The sequence below is a fragment of the Rhinolophus sinicus genome, chromosome 18, assembly GCF_057876585.1.
Source record: "Rhinolophus sinicus isolate RSI-liver-muscle chromosome 18, RSI-T2T, whole genome shotgun sequence".
NCBI classification, from domain to species: domain Eukaryota; kingdom Metazoa; phylum Chordata; class Mammalia; order Chiroptera; family Rhinolophidae; genus Rhinolophus; species Rhinolophus sinicus.
Genome location: NC_142518.1, coordinates 43,175,403 through 43,197,817, shown reverse-complemented (window position 1 = coordinate 43,197,817; position 22,415 = coordinate 43,175,403). Strand labels below are relative to the sequence as shown.

The window sequence follows — 22,415 nt, the reverse complement described above, 5'->3', positions numbered from 1 at the left end:
TCAACACTGGGGGCTTTATTCATTTGCGTTGGAGGGGGATAGCTGTGGAGGATGAGGAGGGCATAATTTAGAGCCCAGGGCAGAAAAATCCTGGAACAAAGAAGTTTATTAACTGAAAAGCCACAAGGCCTGGTAATTGTTTGTTAGTGTTTGTTTGGTTTATGTACTATGAGTATGGTTATGAGGGAAGCCCAGTTGGTAGGGAGCCCTGGCCAGATTGATGTGCTAGTTCTGAAAGCTACTGCTTCCCAAACAAAGCCCCTGAGGGACTTGAATCTTTCATACTGGTTGAGAGGAGGAAAGGGAGAAAACCAGGAGGTTTATAAATTCCTATCTGGAAGATCATTGTTTTGAGAAATATCATATATTGAGTACCTACTGTGGACTAACTCTGGCTAAGTGCTTTAATCCTCGTAATGATCCTGCCTATGAAAGGTGAAAGGACACACTCTAGGTTATTTAGTTAGTAAGTTGTTATATGGAATTCCAAATACATCTTTGACTGCAAAACAATGCTTTCCCAAACTGCACTACTTAATCAGCTTAGGGTGAATGAGGCTGTTTAGCTTGGAGAAGATTCAAGAGGAGATGTGTTCTTTTTCTTGAGATCTCTGAGGAGCGGTTGTAGGAAGGAAGGGGCAGTCATGTTCTATGAGGGGGCAGAGCTGGGACCTCATAGGTGAAAACTACAGGGAAAAAGATTTGAACTCAGACATGGAATTGAGCATCTGACACTCTTGGGGGAAGGGCAGGTCTGAATAAGAATCTACAGAGGTATGTGTTCACAGGCCATAGAGGGATATGATCTCTTTTCACTGACTTGATGAGGCATAAGGGAAGAAGTTTATTCTGCCTGGCCTTTCAGACCCATCATTCAAGGAGGCCCTCCTGCTGGAACTGGGGCCTAGGACGAAGGAGCTGGACTCCTTGAGAGGAATTGACAAAAGCTCTGGGGCAATCCAGGGACCCAGCAGTTGTCTGGCTGGTGACCAGAAAGGAAGCCACCTGGAGAGGAAGCACCTTCCTTGGTACCAGCGGTAAATATCAGGCAACAATGGGAAGCTATAGCCTGAGGAGGCCACAAATCCTAAGGATTTGAGGAGAAAACACATTGCAACATTGTCTTACTTTCCTCCTCTTCTGAAGCCTAAGGTCCTTCAGAGGGCTCTTGATTACCTCGGTGACACTAGGGGTCAGTGCCACTACCATGACGTCCACGTTGAGAACCCTCTGCTTGGCTCTTCCCCAGCCAGGGTCTCTAGCTCTATCTCTAGTCTAACTCTACCTGCCCTCTCTTCTCAAGATTTTGAGCTCTGGAAGAGGTAAAATCTCAGAGCATTCATTCATTCATCTATTCACTGACTGATTCAACATTGACTGAAGGTCTCCTGTTTCTTAGGGAGAATCTCCAGACCCATCAAACACCATCTCTGCCCTTAAGGAAGCTGGAGTTCCTTACCTATGGAAGCATAGAAAAGTACATGCAACTCTCCTCCCATATAGAATGAAAGAAACACCTTTGGGGTTCAGGTTGTGTATAGATCGCGGGATTTGGTGTTGGCTTTGGGTTCAAATTATATTCCGCTATTTAACTGTGTGACCTTGGATGGTTCATTTAACCTCTTAGGACTTGACTTTCCTCAGTAAAATGGTAATCACACTAATCTCAGAGGTTTTGTGGTCTTATTTAATCTTCAAATGAGTAAAGTACCTGGTACATAGCAGGCATTCTAATGTTGGTTGTTGTTCTCTTAAGGGCTAAATAAACAGGTGGAAGTTGCCCTGGAAGTTCAGATAAGGGAGCCATGAAATCAGGAAGCTTTTCTGGTTCAATAAAGTCCTTAGGATTTGTGGACTCCATATCGAAGGCAGCAACCCTTTCTTCTTTTCCTTCCAGTTTTTATTTTATGAAATAACTAACATCTGTTATTATAATAGAAGTGTCTCCATCTTGTAGATGAGGAACTGAGACTGAGAGAGGGGAAAGAACCTGCTTAAGATCAGATAGCTAGGAAGTAGTATAGTGTCCTGAAGCAAGCCATGTAGCATTTCACAGTTTTCCCAGTGCATTTTGTCAGCTCTGTCCTCTGTGGGCTCCCCGTTCTTTGTCTTTTCCCAGTCTGAGTGGAGGAAAGTTTGGTCCCTAAACTTAGAACTCTAGCCGAGTGTGTTCTGTGCTATAGAGCAGGTGGCCAGTTGAGCTTAGCCAGTGTGGAATAGCAGAAGCAGTGATGGTGGCAGCCCCTCCTGGAACTTTGCAAATGTGCATTGATTTGCTTTTAGGTGGGTGGCTGATGGGATCTCAGTGGGCCTCAGATGTTTGGGCACTGACGCAGTTTTGCACATAACTTCTCACACAGTCTTCCTCTTGAGGCTCCAGCCTTGCTTCCTGATCCTGGTCTGGGCTTCTGAAGTGGGTGATTATGTCACTAGTTTGTTTACTCAGATGCATGGGGTATGTGGGGAGAGGGTGCTCTGGGCTTCAGGATTTATCTTGTTTCCCCTCCCCTCCACAGACTTAAGACATAAACAGCCTTCACATGCAAAGAGAGGCAAAAGGGGGTTCTTTCGTACATCCAGATGCTCTTGGTAATTAGGGAGGATTTTCTCAGAGGCAGATCTCTTCCCCTCACTGGACTCCAGTTTTCCAGTTTATGCTACTTGGATTCTATAGTGCTCCACAGTCTGTTTCAGGGGTTTGTCTTGTGTGGCTGAATAGAATCCACAGCCAGTGTCTTACAAACCAAAGTCTTACTCCCTCTAGGTATATGTGGCAGGTTCTAGGAGGTATACAGAGCTGTGGGATGAATTATTTAGTATCTTGGAGCATCAATTTTACTTGTAGATGTTATCTATTTCATTATTAAACATAGAGATTTAAAGAGTAGAATGTAAAATTTGCACAAGTGATTAAGACTAAACCTGAGGCTTCAAAGAAATTCTGGCTTGCAGCCCGCTGCTTGTATCTGCCCCCCTATCCTTGTTCCCTCCTTGTGCTCTCTGGGTATATGGCTTCATTATTTTCTGCTTCTTATGGATTTCTTTCATGGCAGCTTTGAAAACTACTAGCTCAGTTCAGCCGGGTGAGCTGGCTGTCTGGGGTCAAAGGAAGCCAAGAAAGTTTTTCGTTTCTTCCCTCAGGGATGGAACCATTTCTCAGAGTAGAAGGATAGGATCCTAGTCACTGGAGCCACAAATGTTGTTCCTGGAACCAGGATCTAGATACTCTCTCCCACTAGAAAATGAGGTTTCTTTTTCCTCTGGAGTGGTCTCACCTGGAAGCAAAGCAGGAAGCAAGCAAAGCGTGGCTTCATTTCCAAGTCTTGAGATTTCCTTATAGCTTAGGGTCCAGGGGTCATCTGTTTTATCCTTTGTTCTTTTTCAGTCTCAATTCTGACTTCAGACCATATTTCCTTCCCCCCCCACACCCTTACTTCCCTCACTTTGGGGCTTAAGTGGAGGCTGAGAGACGTTGCTCATCTCCAAGCGCTGGAGCCTAAGGAAGTGGAAAATTTATATGTATTTGATTTCTCTGTGTTCATAAGGGAAAGAGCAGTGCTCAGAGAGATTAAAATCCCCTACTGATCCTGATATTTTTTTTGATAGCGCATTAGCTATTACTTTGTCCAACTTGTTCTCAGAGATACTCCTGATCCTGGAACTATCTCTCATCACATCTCTACCCATCCCACTAGTGAACCAGACAACTTGGTGCAAAAAGAGGCTAAGGAGCTCACTCCTGGGACCTCTGGGACTGGTTACGTAGTCTGTGCCTGCCTCACTCCCTTTTAGTTCTGGTGTCTTTGAGCCTCTACAGTTGGGCTATTGGTACAGACAAAAGCCAGTTGCTGCTCTACCAGTTCTGTTCCCAGTCTAGCCCCCTCCACCTAGCATTCTGGCCCTAATTGTTCATCTCCAGTATCTTTAGTGTGTCTCTTTCTCTCCTGGGCTGAATTGTTTCTTGGAACTTACTTCTTCCCTTCTTCCCACTGATTGCATCTAGACACACTATTCTTCTGCAACCCTGTAGAAAATCATTAGAGCTGTTAATTGGGCCCCATTTTATATCTAGGATGAGATAAGAGGTGCTTTAAACAATCTTTCCTGTCCACACCCTCCACTCTCCTCTGCAAAAAAAAAGCCCATATCACATTTCAGCACGAGCATTTTGTATTCTCCATCTAAAACCTGCTGGCAATTCTTATTGCCTATTGACTGAGACTGAGGGACTCACCTTGCCATTGAATCCTGGAAGTCTTTTGATCTTTCCTCATCCCCTCACCCATTTATCTTTTCTAAACCTGTTCCTAGTTACCCAAGTCAGCAAGAGGTAGGTGGGAAATGGGATTGTATTTCTTAGTCATTTAAAAATAACCTAATTAATGGAATAATAGAACTTGAGAGAAGAAAGAGGCCACTTAAGCCACACCATTTGTAATAGATGGGGAAGCTGAGGTCCAGAGAAGGAAATGTGCTTCCTTGAAGTCACACAGCAAGTTGGAGAGAAAACTGAGACTTTCAGGTTTCCTGATACCTGACTTAAGATATGAAAGGGAAGGATGACCACCAAGCGTGCCCCAGTGAGCAGTGAAAGTTTTGGTGACTTGGGAATATGGCTTCTTTCCAAAGTGGTTGTTGACTGCACCTAGTGGAAAGCCAGAGACCATATCTAGATGCAGAAGTGGTCAAGGTTCATTATGTGGCTGGGATATCCAGGATAAAAGAGACAAAAGCAGTTAGTCACTTGAGAACCCTAGAGCTCCTAAGCTCTTATGAGCCCTTGGCATTAGGAGATAGCATGCTAGAGAAGAAAGGATACAGGTTTTGGAGTCATACACCTCAGGATTCTAGTCTAGGCTCTCCAGTTTTAGAAAGATTGCCTCTGTAAGCCTCAATTCCCTCATTTATAAAACGGAGATAATAGCTACGTATCTCAGGGTTGTTCAGTACCTGGCACATAATAGATACTTAGTACAAATAAACTCCTTTTTCCTTGGGGTCTCTGAAGCTCTAGATTGTAAACTCTGAGAGTGGCTGTGGGACTTGGCTTGGGATGCATAGTAGAAACTTTGTTGATACAATGGAGGGGTGTGTGTGTGTGTGTGTGTGTGTGTGTGTGTGCGCGTGCGCACACGCACTGAGGGGAGATAGTGATTTATTTACAGGGAAGGACATCAACAACACTGTGTTCTTGTTCCCTGTTTCTATCTCCAGGTAAATGTCTTCACCTCACCCTCCCCAATTCCACTGCCTGCCCCCCCCCCAGAAAAAAGATAAAGAAGACTGCCTGATGCCAGCATGACCTCATTAAGATGTGGCTCAGCTACATTGCCTTCATCCCCAGTGGCAGGCATGCTGGGGTTGAGCTGCAAGCCAGAACTATTAACATGCTAATGTCAGGGAATGGAAAACAGATCCCATTTGTCTTCTCCTGGCTGGCCTCCCTTTCCTTCCCACTGCTCAGCCAAAAGGCGCAGAGCATCAGGGGGCCCCTCAGTTAATACACGGAGGTACTCACCCTGTTTCCACCCTCATTCCCACTCTTAACTTGTGTGAGTGGTGATAGAAATCATGACTGGGCTCTAATCAGGGCTGGAAAGAAGCATCTCATCCCTCAGGCAGAACACAGCTTTTGGGTGTCACCGTCCCTGCTCTGTGTCCTCAAACATTCTTTCTTGGGGTACTGTAAATGGGACTCATTCTGAAGGGTGTGGGCATGATTCCTAGTTGGTAAAGATAGAAGAGCAACCCAGGAGAACAAGATGCAGGAGTTAAGCCAACTATCTCTACCTTCAACCTTTAATCTGTCCTTGGAGTGGGACACTGCATGGAGTAATAGAAGGAGGGAAGTGGCAGAAAGCACTGGATTTTAATAGGTTTGAAGTCAAACAGACTTGACTCCACCACTCACTAACTGAACCTTCAGTTTTCTGAACCTTATTTTTACTATCTGTAAAACAGGCCTAATTGTATTTACATCATAGGGCTATTGTGAAAATTAAAGGAGATAATGGTTAAAGTTATTGGTGTGTGGTAGTGCTCATAAGTAATAGATCCATTGCCTACCTCAGCAGAAGTACTTTGTACAGAGATGCTAATGTCACTTGTAGACTGCTGCCCGAATGTGTTTTTTTGCCAGACCCTGGGCACCTTATGTCCGTTAAAGTCAGCGACCAAGTTGGCTCCACTCATGTGTCCTCTGTGCCTGGCACAGGGTAGGCCTTCAATCAGTGGTTGTTTTGTGTTTTCTCTTCCAGGTGGTGAAAACTATTGGCCTGAGGGAAGTTTGGTTCTTTGGTCTGCAATACCAGGACACTAAGGGTTTCTCCACTTGGCTGAAACTCAATAAGAAGGTAACTGCTTACCTCACTCTGAGGTTTGGAATTTATTCCTCTGCCAGCTCTTGCTCAGAGGGGTAACGTACTAGCTGGCAAATTCAGGGCACCCAGGGCTGTGTTTTTCACTGGGCAATCTGTTGCTCACTGGATCAGAATAAGAGCAGAGGACTCAGCTAAGGCAAAGCTCTTAGTTTGTCTCCACTTTGACTTCTCACAGAATGAATGGCCCAGGACCAAGGAGGAAGAGACCTTTCCTTTCCCATTGGGAGCTTTGTCTTAAACTTTGACTTGTTTTAGACCACAGCCATTAGTGGTTCTTCAGGAGGAGATTGCTATCCCCCACCCCACCTTTCTTTTTCAAACTCAAGGGCCTTAGGAAATTTGTTAAAAACACAGTTACAGACTCTTGAACTGGAATCTCAAAGGTCTCATGATCTCTTTCCCAACTTGTCAACTGGTGCCTGAATCCCATACAGATGTGCTTTCTTGATTTTTCTATCTCAATTGATCTCCAAATGTGATGATCTGGGTATAGGTTCATTCAAGTAGCTTCTCTGCAGGTACATGGCAGTCCTTCATCTCAATATTCTCAAACTGGCTGAATTTGTCCTTGCAGGTCTCCATACTGTCCTGTGGCTTGTTTCCCTGATTGTGTCCAGGGAATGGGTGCCTCACCTGCTGGCAGAGTCTTGTTTTCTCAAAGAGTGGAGACTTTTGCTGGACAAATGTGGAACCATTAGGAGCCAATTTCAAGCTTTAAAAGACAATCTAGTTTGTTCTCTTACCTAACCAATTCCCAGGCACCAGTCACACATCCTGGTCTTTACTTTGCTAATTTATGAAGTTGGGGGAGCCTTAAAAGAAGAGATTTCTTAAGCCTCCCATTAGAATTTGCGGGCAGTTGTATATATTGTCAGATAATGGTGGCATGGGGGCTTATGACAATCTTTATTTCAGGTAGAAATCCCCAACAGAAAGCAATTTGGATTGGGTCCCCAATGAAAGTAATGTGTCTCTTTTCTAAATTACCAGGAGAGTTGCCACCCAGCTTTTTGGGGTTATCCAAATTGATGACTTTTCAGTGTCTTCTCCCCACCCTACAGCCACTCCCCCACCCCAGAGTCTTGTTTTGAGAGCTCATAACCCCTTGCTGCTCCCAGGTGACTGCCCAGGATGTGCGGAAGGAAAGCCCCCTGCTCTTCAAGTTTCGGGCCAAGTTCTACCCTGAGGATGTATCCGAGGAATTGATCCAGGACATCACACAACGCCTGTTCTTCCTGCAAGTGAAGGAGGGCATTCTCAATGATGATATTTACTGCCCACCTGAGACTGCCGTGCTGCTGGCCTCCTATGCTGTCCAGTCCAAGTATGGCGACTTCAATAAGGAAGTCCACAAGTCTGGCTACTTGGCGGGGGACAAGTTGCTTCCACAGAGGTGAGGTGGTGCCTGGCTGTCTGCCCTGGCCAGAGGGGGCTGTGGCCCAAGGCTGTCCAATTCCTGTTACAAAGGGGCTGCCAGATCTGTTCCTCCCCACTGGGGTCTAGCTAAAGACCATGATGTTATGCTAGTCAGAGAGACACATTTGCATATGGCACCCTGTTGTTTCCCGGGCTATCAAAATAAAAAAGCTCCCCCCCCCCTTTGCCTGATTGTAGAACTTCGTTACCCTAGACAGAGGTTCTTATATAGAAAACCACAGATGGATTGATTTTTTCCCCCTCCTCCCTGGTTCCAATTTTCTCAATCCTTTTCACTGATTTAGACTTTTTACTTCAGAGATTCACAGAGGAGAGAGAGAAATATGTAAGCCAGGGACATGGGGAGCTCAAACAGTCTTTTAATATTGATCACCAGTATACAGAACTTCTGCTTTTGTAAACTTTGAACACTCTCAAACACTCATTTTTTTTTGTTTTAGCACCTCAACAACACACAAAATGAATAAGGCAGGCATTATCCTTTTCTCCTGGCTAAGGAAATAGAGGTGCAGGGGTGCTCTCTCTGACTTGGCCCGATATCCCACAGTTCATTTGAGGCATAGCCACACCTGGAACTTTTGTCTCTTGATTTTTTAATCCAGGGTTTTTTCTCACTGCATCCAATGGCCATTTTCATAGGCTTCCTTCATCCTGGGAGTCTCAGTCCCATTGGAGCTGTGGCATATACACAACTCATCCCTAAAGGTATTAGGGATAGTGGTTATGCCCTGGGACTCCACCTGAGTTGCTGCCATGATGTCTGTGATGGTATATGTGAAACAAGTCTTATTTATGATCTAACAGATCTGAGAAGTTGAGCCTATTAGTTTCTACCAAAGCCATTTGGGCTCAGTTCTCTGTTTTATAGCCACAGGCTGTAATCTCATCCCTGAGCAATATTCTCACAAACACAAACTGTTGGTCTCACAAGGGTCTAGGGGAGAGTGTGCATGCCTCTGTGAGGCCCATCTTTACTTTTAGTACCACAAGACAGCACAGACTCTTGATATGTTACTGTTTTGCTTGGGGACCACAGCACATTACTAAATTTTCTGGTTAAAGGTACAAAGGAAGGTGTCTCCATTGTTTTTCTTGGTCACTCATTCTTGTATCTCTCCTAACTCTCAGGCAGTTCCCTATGTCTAAGTAATACCTCTAGCTGTAATTTCAGTCTGCTTTCAGTGTGACCTCAGTGGGCTGATTCCACAATGTCTTTAAATCAACCCCTTAGAGAGCTAAGTGGGCATTCCTTAACCCCTGCAATTTGGGCTTTGTGCTTTAAGCTACTTACTACCCACTGTCTTTTCAGGGTCTTGGAGCAGCACAAACTCAACAAGGACCAGTGGGAGGAGCGGATCCAGGTGTGGCATGAGGAGCACCGGGGCATGCTCAGGTAAGCCTGTCCTAGGAACTGTGGACCTCCACTGCCCTTGCAGGGCAGTTGGTTCTAGGGAGATAAAAGACAGAGGACTAGGAACACTGGAGGATGTAGGAGAGAGAGAGAGACAGGAATGCAATGTAGAGGAGAATTTCGAGATAGAGGCTAATCAGAACCATTATAAAAGCTATATTTTTGTGAACAATGACAACTGATAGCCCAAGCAGTTTTGACCATAAAGAAATGGAGGGGCCCTCAGGATCCCTAGGGAGCTTCTGGGCTACCAGGGACTCCTCCCCAAGAAAGAAACAGGGAATGAGCTCTCTAAACATGGCATACCATTTGGGGGCTGTCTAGTTGAGGAACAAGTCTTGTTGTTTTGCCATCACCACCCTGTCTGGGCTCTGCTAAGAACATGTCTGTATAAGGCTTCTATGGTAGCTAACATGCTAGAGGCCAACAGGGGTCAGACCACCCTTATTACCCTTGGGAACTTCAGACCTCAGACTCCATGTTGTACTATGTTCACCATCATCCATTTACCTTCCATCCCCTTTCCCACCCCTAATGGCAAGATACTTTTCAGAAGTGCAGAGCAGATAGGCTTTTTAATCTCCCTAGGTCTGATTCACAGGCTCTCCTGTATAACCGACCACAACTCCCACTCTGTTGTTTAGGGAAGATGCTGTCCTGGAGTATCTGAAGATTGCTCAGGACCTGGAGATGTATGGTGTGAATTACTTCAGCATCAAGAACAAGAAAGGCTCAGAGCTGTGGCTGGGGGTGGATGCCCTGGGCCTCAACATCTATGAGCAGAATGACAGGTATAGCTCAGAGCTCTCTTAGTTTATTTGGACCACTCTTACGCTTATGGCTCACCACAGAGTAGGACTGTACCTCCTCGGTCCCACCTGGGTAGTTCTTTTGCTACCTAGTTTAAACCAGCCCAGGTAATTGTACTACCTCCCTCAGGCCTCTAAATCTTGCATTGACTAGACTTACACCTATTCACTATGGTAGCACTGGCTACAGGTGGCTATTGAGCACTCGAAATGTGGCTACTCTGAATTGAGATGTGCTGTAAGTATGAACTATACATCAGACTTTGAAGACTTAGTGTGAAAAACAATGTAAAATATCTTGTTAATATTTTTTTGAAATATTGATTTACATGTGTAAATGCTAGTATTTGGATATACTGGGTTAAATGAACTGTTATAACAATTAATTCCACCTATTTCCTTTTATTTACTTTCATGTGGCTACTAGAAAATTTTAAATTACATGTGTGGCTCTCATTATATTTCTGTTGGACAGCATTGGCCTAGAACCTACTTTTTCAGGATTTGTAATTAATCCCTCTCCTATATGATGATTAAGTGCCATTTGGCCTACAATCCCTCTTGCTACCTTATCTCACTTGCTTATTTTCACCCACCTTGGTCTGCTCTTGGTGAGGCTGGAGATCATTAAATTATTGTCCCATGTAACTTCTGAATCTTGGGCTTATCATTTACCTTCTCCTCCACTTTTACAATCTTAGTAGGTGGAAGAGCCCAGTTAAATACGGCTGGGGATTCTGTGACAGATTATTATAAGGACCATGCCACAACAAAAAAATATAATAAAACGAACCTCAGAGGTTGGGGCAAGGAGTAATGTGTTGGTTGTGGTATCAGGAGGTCCGTTGTGCACCCTCAATGCTGGCCACTAACCTGGTGGCACGTGATGACACTGGCTGAGTGGCACTGAATCTACCTCCTTAAAGGAGAAGTTGGTGGTGGGTAGGGCAAGGCACCAACCGTCTATGTCCTTCTTGTTTTTCTTTTTTACCCTTGTCCTGATGTTCTTGGTCTCCATTTCTACAGACTGACTCCCAAGATAGGTTTCCCTTGGAGTGAAATCAGGAACATCTCTTTCAATGACAAGAAATTTGTCATCAAGCCCATTGACAAAAAAGCCCCGGTAAGTGATTCCTGCCCCTGGCTAAGACAGGTACTTGCCCAGCCTGGAAAATGCTAGGGGCAAACAGGTCATTGTATTTTCCTCTCCCTTTTCTGGCTTTTGTGTGTGTGTGTGTGTGTGTGGAGGGGAGCAGGAGGCACAAAAGGAGATTGGTGATGGAAGGGGATGTCGATACCAAGAAATGGCTAGGAGGCATCCCATGCCTGGTGCCACCCTGCTACTTACGTCTCAGGAGAAGCATGGATGAGAGAGAGCCACAGGCAGTCTAAGTGCTGCCCCTTAGCCACTATCTTCTGCTCCCCTGAGGCTCTGGGGTAGAAACAGAGAGTGCACCTATCTTGTCTTTTTTAAGTTCCCAGAAAGTGGAAACTGTTCATATGCTTGAGTTATCTTTAACTGTGGAGAAAGGACAGAGCCAGAAGTCCAGATCCAAAGAAGATCCTCCAATCTTGCTTTTTGGTATAACTTTGCTGCTGTCCTCTCAAGACTTCTCTCCAGAGCAACCCAAGAACAAGAATGTGCTTTAGATCCAGTCATTCCTCTCACATGCCTGCCACACTTCTCACCTAGTCAGTTGCCTGTGGCTGACAGGACTGGAAAGCTGGTGACTGGGAGTAGGATAGAAAACTGAGATAAGGGTCTCCTCTTCTGATGTACCTCATCTTTAACAAGGGCCAGTGGCCATGCTGAGCCAGACCCTTCTCATGAGGCCTCAACCATCCTTCTCCAGGCCTGAACTTTCCCCACTAGGTACTTTATATACGTTGTCTCCTTAAACCCTCAGCAACATTGTCAAGTAGGTAGTAGCATACCTGTTTTATGACTGATGAAATTGTGGTTCACAGAGATGGAGTGATTTGCCTAAGATCACACAGCTAAAAGTGGTAGAGCTGCAATTTATACCTAGGTAATTGGACCTCTAGAGCTTGTGCTCCTTCCGTTTTACCCCAAACTATATCAGATGGTAGCAGTCTGGGTTCAGTAGCAGAGGACTTGGTGGTTAGCCCATCAGCTGGTGACCTTGGTCCAGTGGTATCTGTAGTAACAAACTCAAATTCACTGGATTTTTGTGTGTGCATGTGCGCGTGCATGCACACATGTGTGTTTACTGCTGTTGTGTTCAACTTTTAATCAGAAAAAGATAAGTAACAAAGCCAGCTGAGATCAAGGGCTTATTTAAAAAGCAAAAACAGCCAGGACAATTGATGTTCAGGAGATTTATATATTCTTGTATGTATTTACAACTTGATTTATTCCAAAAAGGATTTGAGAGCATGGGTCTAAGATATGCTTTTAGAAGATTATAGAAACAGTCCAGCCACTGATACTGCACTCACCAGCATATTATTCAGGAATTATTGGGCCTTGAAGAGACCCAGAAAGGTCCCTAATTAGCAGATAAAATAAGTTTCTGTCTTTCAACTGGATTTAGGGTATTTTAGGACGCAAAGGTTGAAAGAAATTGTGGTTTGGTATAAAGAACACTGGTTTCAGTCAAGAAACCTGGGCTCTAGTCCTGGGTCTGCCACTAGCCTGCTGTTTGACCCTGGGCAAGTCACTTCACCACTCTGAAAATTAGCCTTCCTATCTGTGGTAGAAAATTAGGTTAAATAATATTTCCAGTGCTTTTGGATTTAGCTTTTCAGAAGGCAAAAGCTCGCCTTCATCTGTCCTTCCAAACTTTTTCTGATTACTGATTTCCCACCAGGACTTTGTCTTCTATGCTCCACGGCTGCGGATTAACAAGCGGATCTTGGCCCTGTGCATGGGGAATCATGAGCTATACATGCGCCGTCGCAAGCCCGACACCATCGAGGTGCAGCAGATGAAGGCACAGGCCCGGGAGGAGAAGCACCAGAAGCAGATGGAGCGGTAGGTGCTGTGGAGCTGGAGTGAGGACCAAGGCCAGGGCAAGGAAGCTTCTCAAATGTGCCCAGCCTGCTAAAAGCAGGTCATGAAGCCATCCCAGGACTGGCTGGGGGTGGGGAGGATAGAGAGAAAGAGAGAGAATGAGAATGAATGAGATGTACAGCAATTACACCCCCTCTAGGAAGCAGGCATCAGAAACCTAGGATTTCAGAGGCTCATAGGAGGGAGGGGCATTTCATAGTTCCCCATTGTCCATGACCCTTATGCCATTGCTCTTCTAGGTAGACTCTGGGTTGCTCCAGGCTATCAGCCCAGTATGGTGGCAGTAGCAGAAGGTTCCATGCACATTTAATCTGGACTAGAGGGTTTTTTTTTGAGCAGAACCACCAGAATTTTCCCTACAAAGCCCTTATGCATTGGAGGCCCTTGCAAGACTCAGCAGCATCAGCATCAACTTGGGAACTTGTTAGAAAGGCAGGGTCGAAGACCCTATCCCAGACCTATTGATTCATAATTTGTATCTTAAAATCCTAGGCAATCAGTTTTCCAAAGAAGATATGCAAATGGCCAGCAGGCACATGAAAACATCTTTAGTCATTAGAGAAATACAAATCAAAACTACAGTGAGATATTACTTCATACTTACTAATATGTACATTATAAATAAAAACAAAATAACAGCTGTTGGCAGGATGTGGAGAAATTGGAACTCATACATTGCTGGTGGGAATGTAAAATTGTTCAGCTGCTGTGAAAAGGAGATTGGTGGTTCCTCAATAAGTTAAACATAGAATTACCATATGATCCTACAATTTCACTCCTTGGTATATACTCAAAAGAATTGAAAACAGGTGTTCAAACAAGTACATGTACTCGTGTTCATAGCAGTGTTATTTACAATCGCCAAAAGGTGGAAACAGCCCAAATGTCCATCAATGGATGAATGGATAAATTATGTATCCATATAATGGAATATTATTCAACCATATAAAGACATGAAGTACTGATACATATTACAGTGTGGATGAACCTCTAAAACATTATGATAAGTGAAAGAAACCAGATACAAGAGGTCACATATTGTATGATTCCATTTATATGAAATATCCAGAATAGTTAAATCTATAGAGACAGAATGCAGTTTGGTGGTTGTCAGGTGCTGGGGGAGAGGAGATGGGAAGAAACTGCTTAATGGGTATGGGGTTTTACTTTGAAGTGATGAAAATATTTTAGAACTAGACAGAGGTGGTAGTTACACAGCATTGTGAATGTGCTAAATTCCACTGAATTGTTTACTTTAAAATGGTTAATTTCATATTATGTGAATTTCCCCTCAATAAGTTATTTAGAAAATAAGATCCCAGGTGATTTTCATGCATGTCATAAAGAGTTTGAAACTTCAGGAGGCTTCTAATCTAGTAGGGTGGAAAATGACACCATGTTTGAGAGGTTAGACACCAAGATTCACGTTTATTCAAAAAAAAATAAAATATACTGAGATTGGCGTCAGTTTCTAGAGCTGGATCTGGTAGGAATCTGCCCTCAAGGACCTCACAGTTTAATAGGAGAAAGAGGAAAAGCCCTATATATCTAATTGTTCAAGGTAAAAATGTGGTGTCATTCATTCACTCAATAAATGCTTATTGAGCAGTGAAAAATCAGACAAAAATCTCTACTCTCATGAAGCTGTCGTTTAGTGGGAAGAGACAGACAGAACAAATAAGAAAAGCATACAGTTGACCTTAAATAGACAGCCAGATATTTCTCCAGCAAAAGGTTTATTTGGGAACAAGAAAAAATCGCAATTTGGGAAATATAGTCTAGTGGCGAAGCACACTCAAGTCCCCAGAAACAAAGACGAGTGATGCTCTTTTATGGACTTGGGAGGGCCTGTTGTAAACAAAGAGTCCATTGGAGGAAACTGAAAGTTTGAAGTATAATGAGTTTTCATTGGCTGAGTTATGGTGGTCTCCAATTGGCTGAGCTGTTACCGAGCAAGGAGGAATCTTTTCTTCTTTCCCCTGAGGTAGTAAAGTAGTATCACTTCCTGTTGGAGATGCAAGGTATGTCTCTTCCTGTTGGGGTCAGTAGTGTGCGTTGAATGACACATGAGTGAGAGTTCTCTTCTAGCCTCCCGACTCAGTTTTTTTAATTAAATTTATTGGGGTTACGTTGGTTAATAAAATTACAGGTTTCAAGTGTACAATTCTATAATATATTATCTGTATATTGCTGTGTGTGTTCACCACCCAATGTCAGTTCTTCCATTACCACATATTTGACCTCCTTTACCCTTTTCTACCTCCTCCCTCCCCCCTTTCCCTCTAGTAACCACTAAAACTGTTGTCTGTGTCTATGAGTTTTTGTTTGTTATAAATAAGATTTCTGTTTATTAATTTTCACAGTAAGAAGTGCTATGGAGAAAAATAACAGGGAGGAAGGATGGGGAAAAGGATAGATCAAGAATTCTGAGGGCTCAGAGAGAGAAAAGACATCTAATCGAGGGAGAAAAGGTCTCCTGGAAGAGGTGCTGGGGCAAGAAAAAAATACTTATTCTAGATTAACAACAAACTCTGGGGAAAAGGAGCCTAGAGTTGGGCTTCAGAGGGCTAGCAGAGTTAGACCTGAGGACCCATTCCCTAGCTATAGAGATCACCAGATTTGAAGCACAGTATCCCAGCACAGAGCCAAAACTTGTCTCCTTATAACTCCACGAGGTTACCAAAGCAGGACTTATTGACCATTTTACAGAAGAAATACTGAGAACAAGCACAAAGAAGTGACATAGCTAAGGTCATCCACTGGTTACCCACTGGTTAGTCGTAGAACTGGAAGTCCACGTTGGATCTCCTGACTGGGACAAACTGGCAGGGCGTTGAGCACACTAGCCCATGTGGGGCTATGGTTTGAGGACAACGGTGTTGAGATAAGGTAGAATAGTCCCAATTCACAAGCCCTGGGTGTGTTATATGGGTGGGGGCTGAGGGTCTAGGGCCAGGGAGCCTTCCATGTGGCCTTGCTATCCTGCTTCATCTGTCTTTCTCCCCCTCCTTTTCTAGTGCTCTGCTGGAAAATGAGAAGAAGAAGCGTGAGATGGCAGAAAAGGAGAAGGAGAAGATTGAACGGGAGAAGGAGGAACTAATGGAGAAGCTGAAGCAGATTGAGGAACAGACTAAGAAGGCTCAGCAAGGTGAGGCTTGGAGTCAACTTGGAGTCTAGGTTTTTCCATAGCCTGACTCTGAGCTGGAGACCCTTCTGCCTGAGCTTCAGACTCAGGCTGCATAATCCAGATGTGGCTACAGAATAGATGAAGGATGGGGCAAGAAGAAGAGTCTAGAGCTTTCTGCCTGCTGTGTCCTGTGGTGAAACACTTCCAGGAAGGAAGCTAGGTGTCTCTTCTTCATCTCTGTGCTCTTCATCTCCTTTTCCTTACCTCCTTTTCCCAGAACTGGAAGAACAGACCCGTAGGGCTCTGGAACTTGAACAGGAGCGGAAGCGTGCCCAAAGTGAGGCTGAAAAACTGGCCAAAGAGCGTAAAGAAGCTGAAGAGGCCAAGGAAGCTCTGCTGCAGGCCTCTCAGGACCAGAAAAAGACCCAGGAACAGCTGGTAAAGCTACAAAATGGACTGGGGTTGTGGAACCTGAGTTTTCTCCCCTTTCTGCTTATCTATTCATAGTTACCTCTGCCTGCAGGGCTTGCTTTTTCCAGCAGGGTACCACTCTACAGGCCTCCAGCAGATAGTTCATTCAGAAACAAGCAGAGAAGTCACTGCTTTGGCCCAGAAACCTTTGCATACAGTCTTCCCTAACCCTTACTTTTATTTTATTTTCTTAGCTTTTAAGGATATGAGCTGATGACTTACAAAGGAAAGGGAGGGAAGAAAGAAGTGAAGGGATTCACACTTGATTGGCTGCCTACTGTGTGTTACAAACTATGTTAGCAACTTTTCCCTTTTCCTTACTTTCTTATTTCCTCTCCCAAATAACCCAGTGGGATTAATTTATATGGTGTTATATACCCAGATAAGGAAATTAGCACTCAGAGAGGTTTAAAGACTTGCCAAAAGTCACACAGTTGTGGCTGAGTAAGGATGAGAACCCATTGTGCCTCTTTTTGAAGGGTTTGCTCCCTAAAATCGTACATAAAACTACATGCCTATCCTTTTTCAGGGGAGGAGGTTGAGCATCCATACTTTTCCTCATAATTTCCAAGGGTTCTGTGACTCAGAAGTGAAGAATCTGTGGCCCAAAATTCTTGACATAATGCTCTCCCCACACTGCTTGCAGTGGGAGTGCAGAGAACTAAGACCTAATTCTCAGGGAAAAGCTTCCTCTGGGAGATTTGCCCCAGGTGTGAGGGTGTGCACAAGTTTTTTCTCCTTGTTCAGATCACCCTGTGACACTTGAGTGTCTTTCCTATACTTGTCCTGGGAAGAGTCTTAGTGGAGCCATGAGCATTCTAGCATAACAGGGAAGTGTCTGCTACTTCAGGCAGTGACACAGTGATCTCTAAAGCCCTAACTGTACACTGTTCAGTGGGTAATACTGAGGGGGTGGGTAAGGAAGGGAAATAAAGGGAGGGTGGTGGGAGAGGTGAGGAAGAGACAGAGGACATGGCTATTTGTCTTCCGGATGTCTGTGGTCTAGGTGGCAAGCTCTGACTTATAAGGAAATGGTTTGGAGTTAATAGGGTATGATAGTAGATCTGAGAATGGGAGTGGTCCTCCAGGCTTCCTGGAGGAGGTGTGGTAAAAACACCCTCCAGGGCAGCAAGCAAGTGGAGCAGCGGTTCCCTCTTGGTTCCCCAGGGGAACTGAGGTTGAAGACACCTGGGTCCGGAAGACCAGAAGGCCCAGCTCTCACAAGCTTCCAATTTATCCATAGGCCTTCGAAATGGCAGAGTTGACAGCTCGGATCTCCCAGCTAGAGATGGCCCGACAGAAGAAAGAGAGTGAGGCTGTAGAATGGCAGCAGAAGGTAAGACACAGTGCCCAGAGGAGAGCATTGAGGGAAAGGGTACCACATGCATAGGTTCCAGTTCCTTATATTTCTTAAGCTTGGGTTCCTTCCCCCTTCCATCCTCCCTTGACAGAAAGCATCATGGGAGAAGGAGCTCAAGGCTTTGTCAGATAACTTTGAAGAATTCTCCAGTACTCCGGGGAAATTGGTAGAATTGTTCCTATTGTATAGCTAAGGAAACTTAGGATCAGGCAGACAAAATGATTTGGCCTACCTGGTGCCTGCATCCTGCTGGGCTGTTCTAGGCACACACATGATGCTGCGAGTTAGTTTGTTCTGACTGCTGGTCCTTGTCTCCTTCTGTTACTGGATAGGCTCAGATGGTACAAGAAGACTTGGAGAAGACTCGTGCCGAGCTGAAGACTGCCATGAGTACTCCTCATGTGGCAGAGCCTGCTGAAAATGAGCAGGATGAGCAGGACGAGAATGGAGCAGAGGCCAGCGCTGACCTGAGAGCTGACGCCATGGCCAAGGACCGCAGTGAGGAGGACCGTACCACTGAAGCGGAGAAGAATGAGCGTGTGCAGAAGCACCTGAAGGTATTGAGGCAGGGCCAAAGGGTCAGGGAGACCATGTGCATTGACTTAGTAGCCCAGGGTCTTTCCTCGATCATCATGGGAAGATAGGTTGGAGGAACCTGTCTCAGTATGGGAGCCTTTCAAATGAGAACTTTAACAATGGACACCCTTTACTTACTAATCAGACCCTGAGCCACCTCTTCCTTTTTTTTGCCCCGTCCTCCACCATAACTCCATTTACCTCTTATATTCAGAAGTATGTAGCTGACACAATCCCTACCTGAATCTTTGGTACATTGTTCTACTGTCAGAGAGTATTTGTTATCAGTTGGTCCCCTAAGTTTGTGTTTTGTTTTATTCTTGCCCCACTGCAGTCCTAATAGGGCTGCAAAAGGCTCTCAAAATGTGTGTGTGTGTGTGTGTGTGTGTGTGTGTGTGTGTGTGTGTGTACAAAGAGGGAGAGAGAGAGAAAGGAGTGAGAAGTAGAGAAGGGAAAAACTGTTTAAATAGGGGGAGGTAAAATGAGAGGAAGCCATTAACCCCTCATCCCCTTGCACCCCCACAGGCCCTTACTTCAGAGCTAGCCAATGCCCGCGATGAGTCCAAGAAGACTGCCAATGACATGATCCATGCTGAGAACATGCGACTGGGCCGAGACAAATACAAGACCCTGCGCCAGATCCGGCAGGGCAACACCAAGCAGCGCATCGATGAGTTTGAGTCCATGTAATGGGCACCCAGCTTCTAGGGACTCCTCCTCCCTTCTTCCTTGCCCCCATACTCCTATACTCTTGCCTAACTCACACTGTGCTGAAGCCACTAACTAGAGCAGCCCTGGAGTCATGCCAAGTGTTCAGTGTAACCGTGGGACCAAACCTAGCCCCTCAGCCCTCACTCAATTCCCTGGGCAAAAAATGGCTCACTTTGGTGCCAATGGGACTCTCTTCCCTCTCTGTCCCATTCAATCTAGTTTGCTAGAAAAGACCACTTCCCAGCTCAGAGGCACTTCTCACTTGATTTGGGAAACATCCCCACATTTACGGTTGTTCTGCAGGAGTCAAGTGTGAAGTAGGTTGAAAACCAGCCCCCACCACTGCCTTCCTCTTCAAGGTCTTGTGATTTGAAGAATTGGAGCATCACAGGGTTTAGGGAAAGAGGCAGGGTCCTGGCTACGTGCTCTAGGATGTCAACTGACCTAGGATTAGGCCTCCCAATGCCCATTCCTTCTAGAGTTATTTAGGCTTTGTAATGATTAGAGGCTAAAAAGATATTCAGTCATTCTCTCTACCTCCCAGATTGGGCCTGTTAACAACTCAGTCCCAATAAGCCTTGTTCCCGACTTCGGGGACTCAGTTTCTCCCCAGGAGATGGGGAGACAGTGCCTTCAAGAGGCTTCACCAACATCTTAGAAGGCCATTCTCCCTTCTATTCAGGCAAGGATGTGTATAGTAGATCCTTCCCTCAATGCCTTATGGGAACTTAGGGCTATTTCAAGTGAACTCTATGGGCAGAAGTATCCCTGATTATTCTGGGTTCCTCCTCACTTCTTGGAATTTGCCCCTCCCCATTTCAATCCTGGAATACCCTCCTGCTACAACAGTAGGTATGGTTACCCAAAACTCCACCCGGCCTCATCCAGGACTCTTGCCAGAGGGAGGAAATGTTCACACCTGGTTTCAGTATTTTCCTTGTCAGGGGTCACAGGTCATTTCTCCCATCACAGATACTTGGGCCACAGCTCCTGCTTCAGGGCCTTCCAGGCCTTGGTATGATGAACCCTGGAGATGGATGCCAGTTGGCCAATTGGTGAATGAATACAAGAAGCTGAGTATAGTGAGAAAAGCCCATGGCCTGAATCCCACAGTTTACTTGACTCCCTAATAGCCCCTTCCCATCGTTCCCCTGCAAGGTGGTGACTGGGCCTTGCCTCTGTTTGACAAGCCTCTAACCCAGGTCTTGCCACTAGCTGTGCGGTCCCTTGGAGCTATAAACCAGAGAACTGTTGGGGGCTCTGGCCTGGTCCCTTCCACAGCCCCACCCCTTGCTCTCAACCTAGGAGCAACCTCTTCCTTTCTGTTGCATGTGTGCTCTTTTTTTTCCTACCAGTATTATATATTCTAGTGGCATCTAACTCAATATTGATTTCTGCAGTTCTTGCTAATGCACCCTTAGAAAATATTAGTCTTGGGGCAGAATCATTTCGGCCTAATTGCCTTACTACTCCTATACCTGGGAAGCATATACTATATTATAAAAGAGTATTTTGCCAGAAACATTAATGTAAGAAGCTTTCAGTATTAGTGATGTCACTTGTCACTATAGGTCATACAATCCATTTTTAAAGTACTTGGCATTTGGTTTTATTATTCCTTTTTCGCCTTCTCCCCAGAGTTCAGTCCCCAAGGGGCTATACTGACCCTGCATGCAGTGCCCCTAGCCCAGAGCCCATGGCTTCGATCCCTCCATCCTCTCCCCCACCCCACCTGACCTTGGGGAGTTTTATGTGCATTGCTGTGAATTATATTGACACTCCCTTGGCGATATGCCCTATATTGGCTAAATTCAAACCTGGAATTTTGGGACAATCTAGCTGCCTTAAAAGCAGTAACCCATCCCCAGGGAGGCTGGGGAGAAATGTTAGATTTTGTATTCAGGTTTTTTCTGTGTGTATTTTTTTGGAGTTTAAAAATTGTTTTTTTGGAGGGAGTCATGCTCTATGTTCTATTTCAGTGCCAATAAAATTTAGGAAAACTTCACTGTGACTCAATGTTTCTTTGTGGCATCAGTGGGTAGCTGTAAGATACTTCACTGTAATTTTCACTCTATAGACAACCTTCCTATCCCTAGTTTCATTTCATTCTCACTTCAGTCCTTTGGGGAGTGGATATGATTATCCTCATTTTATAGAGGAGGGAATGGACTCGCAAAAGTAGAATAACTGTCCAACGGCATGGGACTGTCTGACTTAATAGTCTATCCCCTTTCCATGGCTCCAGACCAACTTTTCTACTGTAGGTGGGCCCTGCATTGACCATGTGATGCTCCTGGGGTCGAATGACATCGGGGCTTTGGAGCTCATTGCGAGGGGTGATTTGTATCTCTGGACTTCTCCTGAGGTGGTCAGGCCCTGTGCTGCCTCCTTGTCAGGAAGTCCTCCAGGCTTGCCCACCTCCTTAACTACAGTCATTTACTGTAGTGCCAGTGAAGGTCAGCTAAATTATCTTAATCCCGTTGAAAAAGGCAGTGGAAAGTGGACTGTAAAGTGAGACTGGAGATTGTATGTATGTACAAAAGCTTTTGGGCAGAATTTATGGGTTATAAAACATGTCAATTTTGTAGGCTAGATATAGTTATCCCAATTTTACAAATGAGGAAACAGATAAGCTTTCCAGGCTATTTTGATCCTGGCACACCCTCTCACTACCTCCCTTCTTGGTGAGCCAGTATTTGCAAAGTAAAGTAAGTTACTGCGTTTCCCCGAAAATAAGACCTAGCCAGACAATCAGTTCTAATGCATCTTTTGGACCAAAAATTAATATAAAACTTGGTCTTATTTTGCTATAATATAAGTCCAGGTCTTTAATATGATATAACAATATAATATAATATAATATAATATAATATAATATAATATAATATAATATAACTAACATAATGTAATATAATATACCAGGTCTTAATATTAATTTTTGCTCCAAAAGATTCATTAGAGCTGATGGTCCAGCTAGGTCTTATTTTTGGGGAAACACAATATGTATTCCGTGAGCATTAAATTCTTACAACAACCATTTGAGGCTCCCAAACATGTCTTCACATTAGAATTTTAAGATTTCAAAGTCCAGATCACATC

General features: G+C 44.6%; 1 protein-coding gene across 1 annotated transcript in view; it reads left to right on the top strand.

Moving 5' to 3' along the window:
* MSN (moesin) overlaps positions 1-21,321 on the top strand; it is a 66,551-nt gene extending 45,230 nt beyond the window's left edge. The window contains exons 3-13 of the mRNA XM_019717510.3: positions 6,258-6,353; positions 7,499-7,773; positions 9,127-9,210; positions 9,873-10,019; positions 11,064-11,160; positions 12,869-13,032; positions 16,089-16,219; positions 16,476-16,636; positions 17,913-18,005; positions 18,362-18,586; positions 19,131-21,321. Of these exons, the coding sequence (XP_019573069.1) occupies positions 6,258-6,353; positions 7,499-7,773; positions 9,127-9,210; positions 9,873-10,019; positions 11,064-11,160; positions 12,869-13,032; positions 16,089-16,219; positions 16,476-16,636; positions 17,913-18,005; positions 18,362-18,586; positions 19,131-19,295 (1,638 nt within the window). The 3' untranslated portion in view covers positions 19,296-21,321. The remainder of the gene's footprint in view (positions 1-6,257; positions 6,354-7,498; positions 7,774-9,126; positions 9,211-9,872; positions 10,020-11,063; positions 11,161-12,868; positions 13,033-16,088; positions 16,220-16,475; positions 16,637-17,912; positions 18,006-18,361; positions 18,587-19,130) is intronic.
* The last annotated feature ends 1,094 nt before the right edge of the window (positions 21,322-22,415 follow it).